Source organism: Morone saxatilis, unplaced genomic scaffold, assembly GCF_004916995.1.
Source record: "Morone saxatilis isolate NCDOM2014 unplaced genomic scaffold, NCSU_SB_2.0 Contig15, whole genome shotgun sequence".
Classification (NCBI taxonomy): Eukaryota; Metazoa; Chordata; class Actinopteri; family Moronidae; genus Morone; species Morone saxatilis.
In genome coordinates, this window is record NW_023339707.1 from 22,375,333 (window position 1) to 22,376,123 (window position 791).

The following is a 791-nucleotide window of genomic DNA, read 5'->3' on the forward strand; positions in this document are numbered from 1 at the left end:
CCTCCAACAAAGCTCTGTAAGTGGGATGTATTAAGCTAGTTGGAAGGAAATTGGGAAATAGGAATTGTGGATGGTATAGACCTGCTCTATATGAAACATGTCCTGACATAACTTTTATTATGTTTTGGTGCTATATAAATATATAACTGAATAGGATTTCTTCATCAATAAATACACAGTGATCTTTCATAGGAGAAAAAAATCAACAGCTTCCTTACTGTCATCTCTCCAGACTTAGTGGCTGTAACCTCTCAGAGAGAAGCTGTGAAGCTCTGTCCTCAGTTCTCAGTTCCCAGTCTTTGTAGTCTGAGAGAGCTGGACCTGAGTAACAACAACCCTGCAGGATTGCAGGAACTGAAGCTTCTGTCTGCTGGACTGGAGAGTCCACATTGTACACTGGAAACTCTCAGGTCAGATCAAGTCACATTTATGTTATATCTCTAAATTTTCATGTCAAGATTTCAAATTCCACAGCACAGAAAATCTGAACTTTCACTGTATTTTGTTCAAATTGATATTCACATATTGTACAGCACAATATATCAACTCTGTCCCAGATGGAGTACCTTTTTTATGTTTTCATACCATGCGGTTTATAATTGCATGTAGGTTTAATACTGATTCAGGAATGATTTGTTGTTATGTTTCCAACATATTTAGAATAAAAAGGTAAGGATTTTAACATATCCTTTTAACATATCCTATGAAGAGTGTTTATACTTTATCGCCAACAGTCAAGACTCACCATTTAAGACAAATATTATATCTCTTCTTGTTCATTATTTCCTCTC

The 791-nt window shown here is 35.8% G+C and overlaps 1 protein-coding gene across 1 annotated transcript in view; it reads left to right on the plus strand.

The window, feature by feature from the left end:
* The window catches only part of LOC118323923 (ribonuclease inhibitor-like), a 4,341-nt gene extending 3,882 nt beyond the window's left edge, over positions 1 to 459 (plus strand). The window contains exon 4 of the mRNA XM_035655996.1: positions 355 to 459. Within this exon, the coding sequence (XP_035511889.1) occupies positions 355 to 444 (90 nt within the window). The 3' untranslated portion in view covers positions 445 to 459. The remainder of the gene's footprint in view (positions 1 to 354) is intronic.
* The last annotated feature ends 332 nt before the right edge of the window (positions 460 to 791 follow it).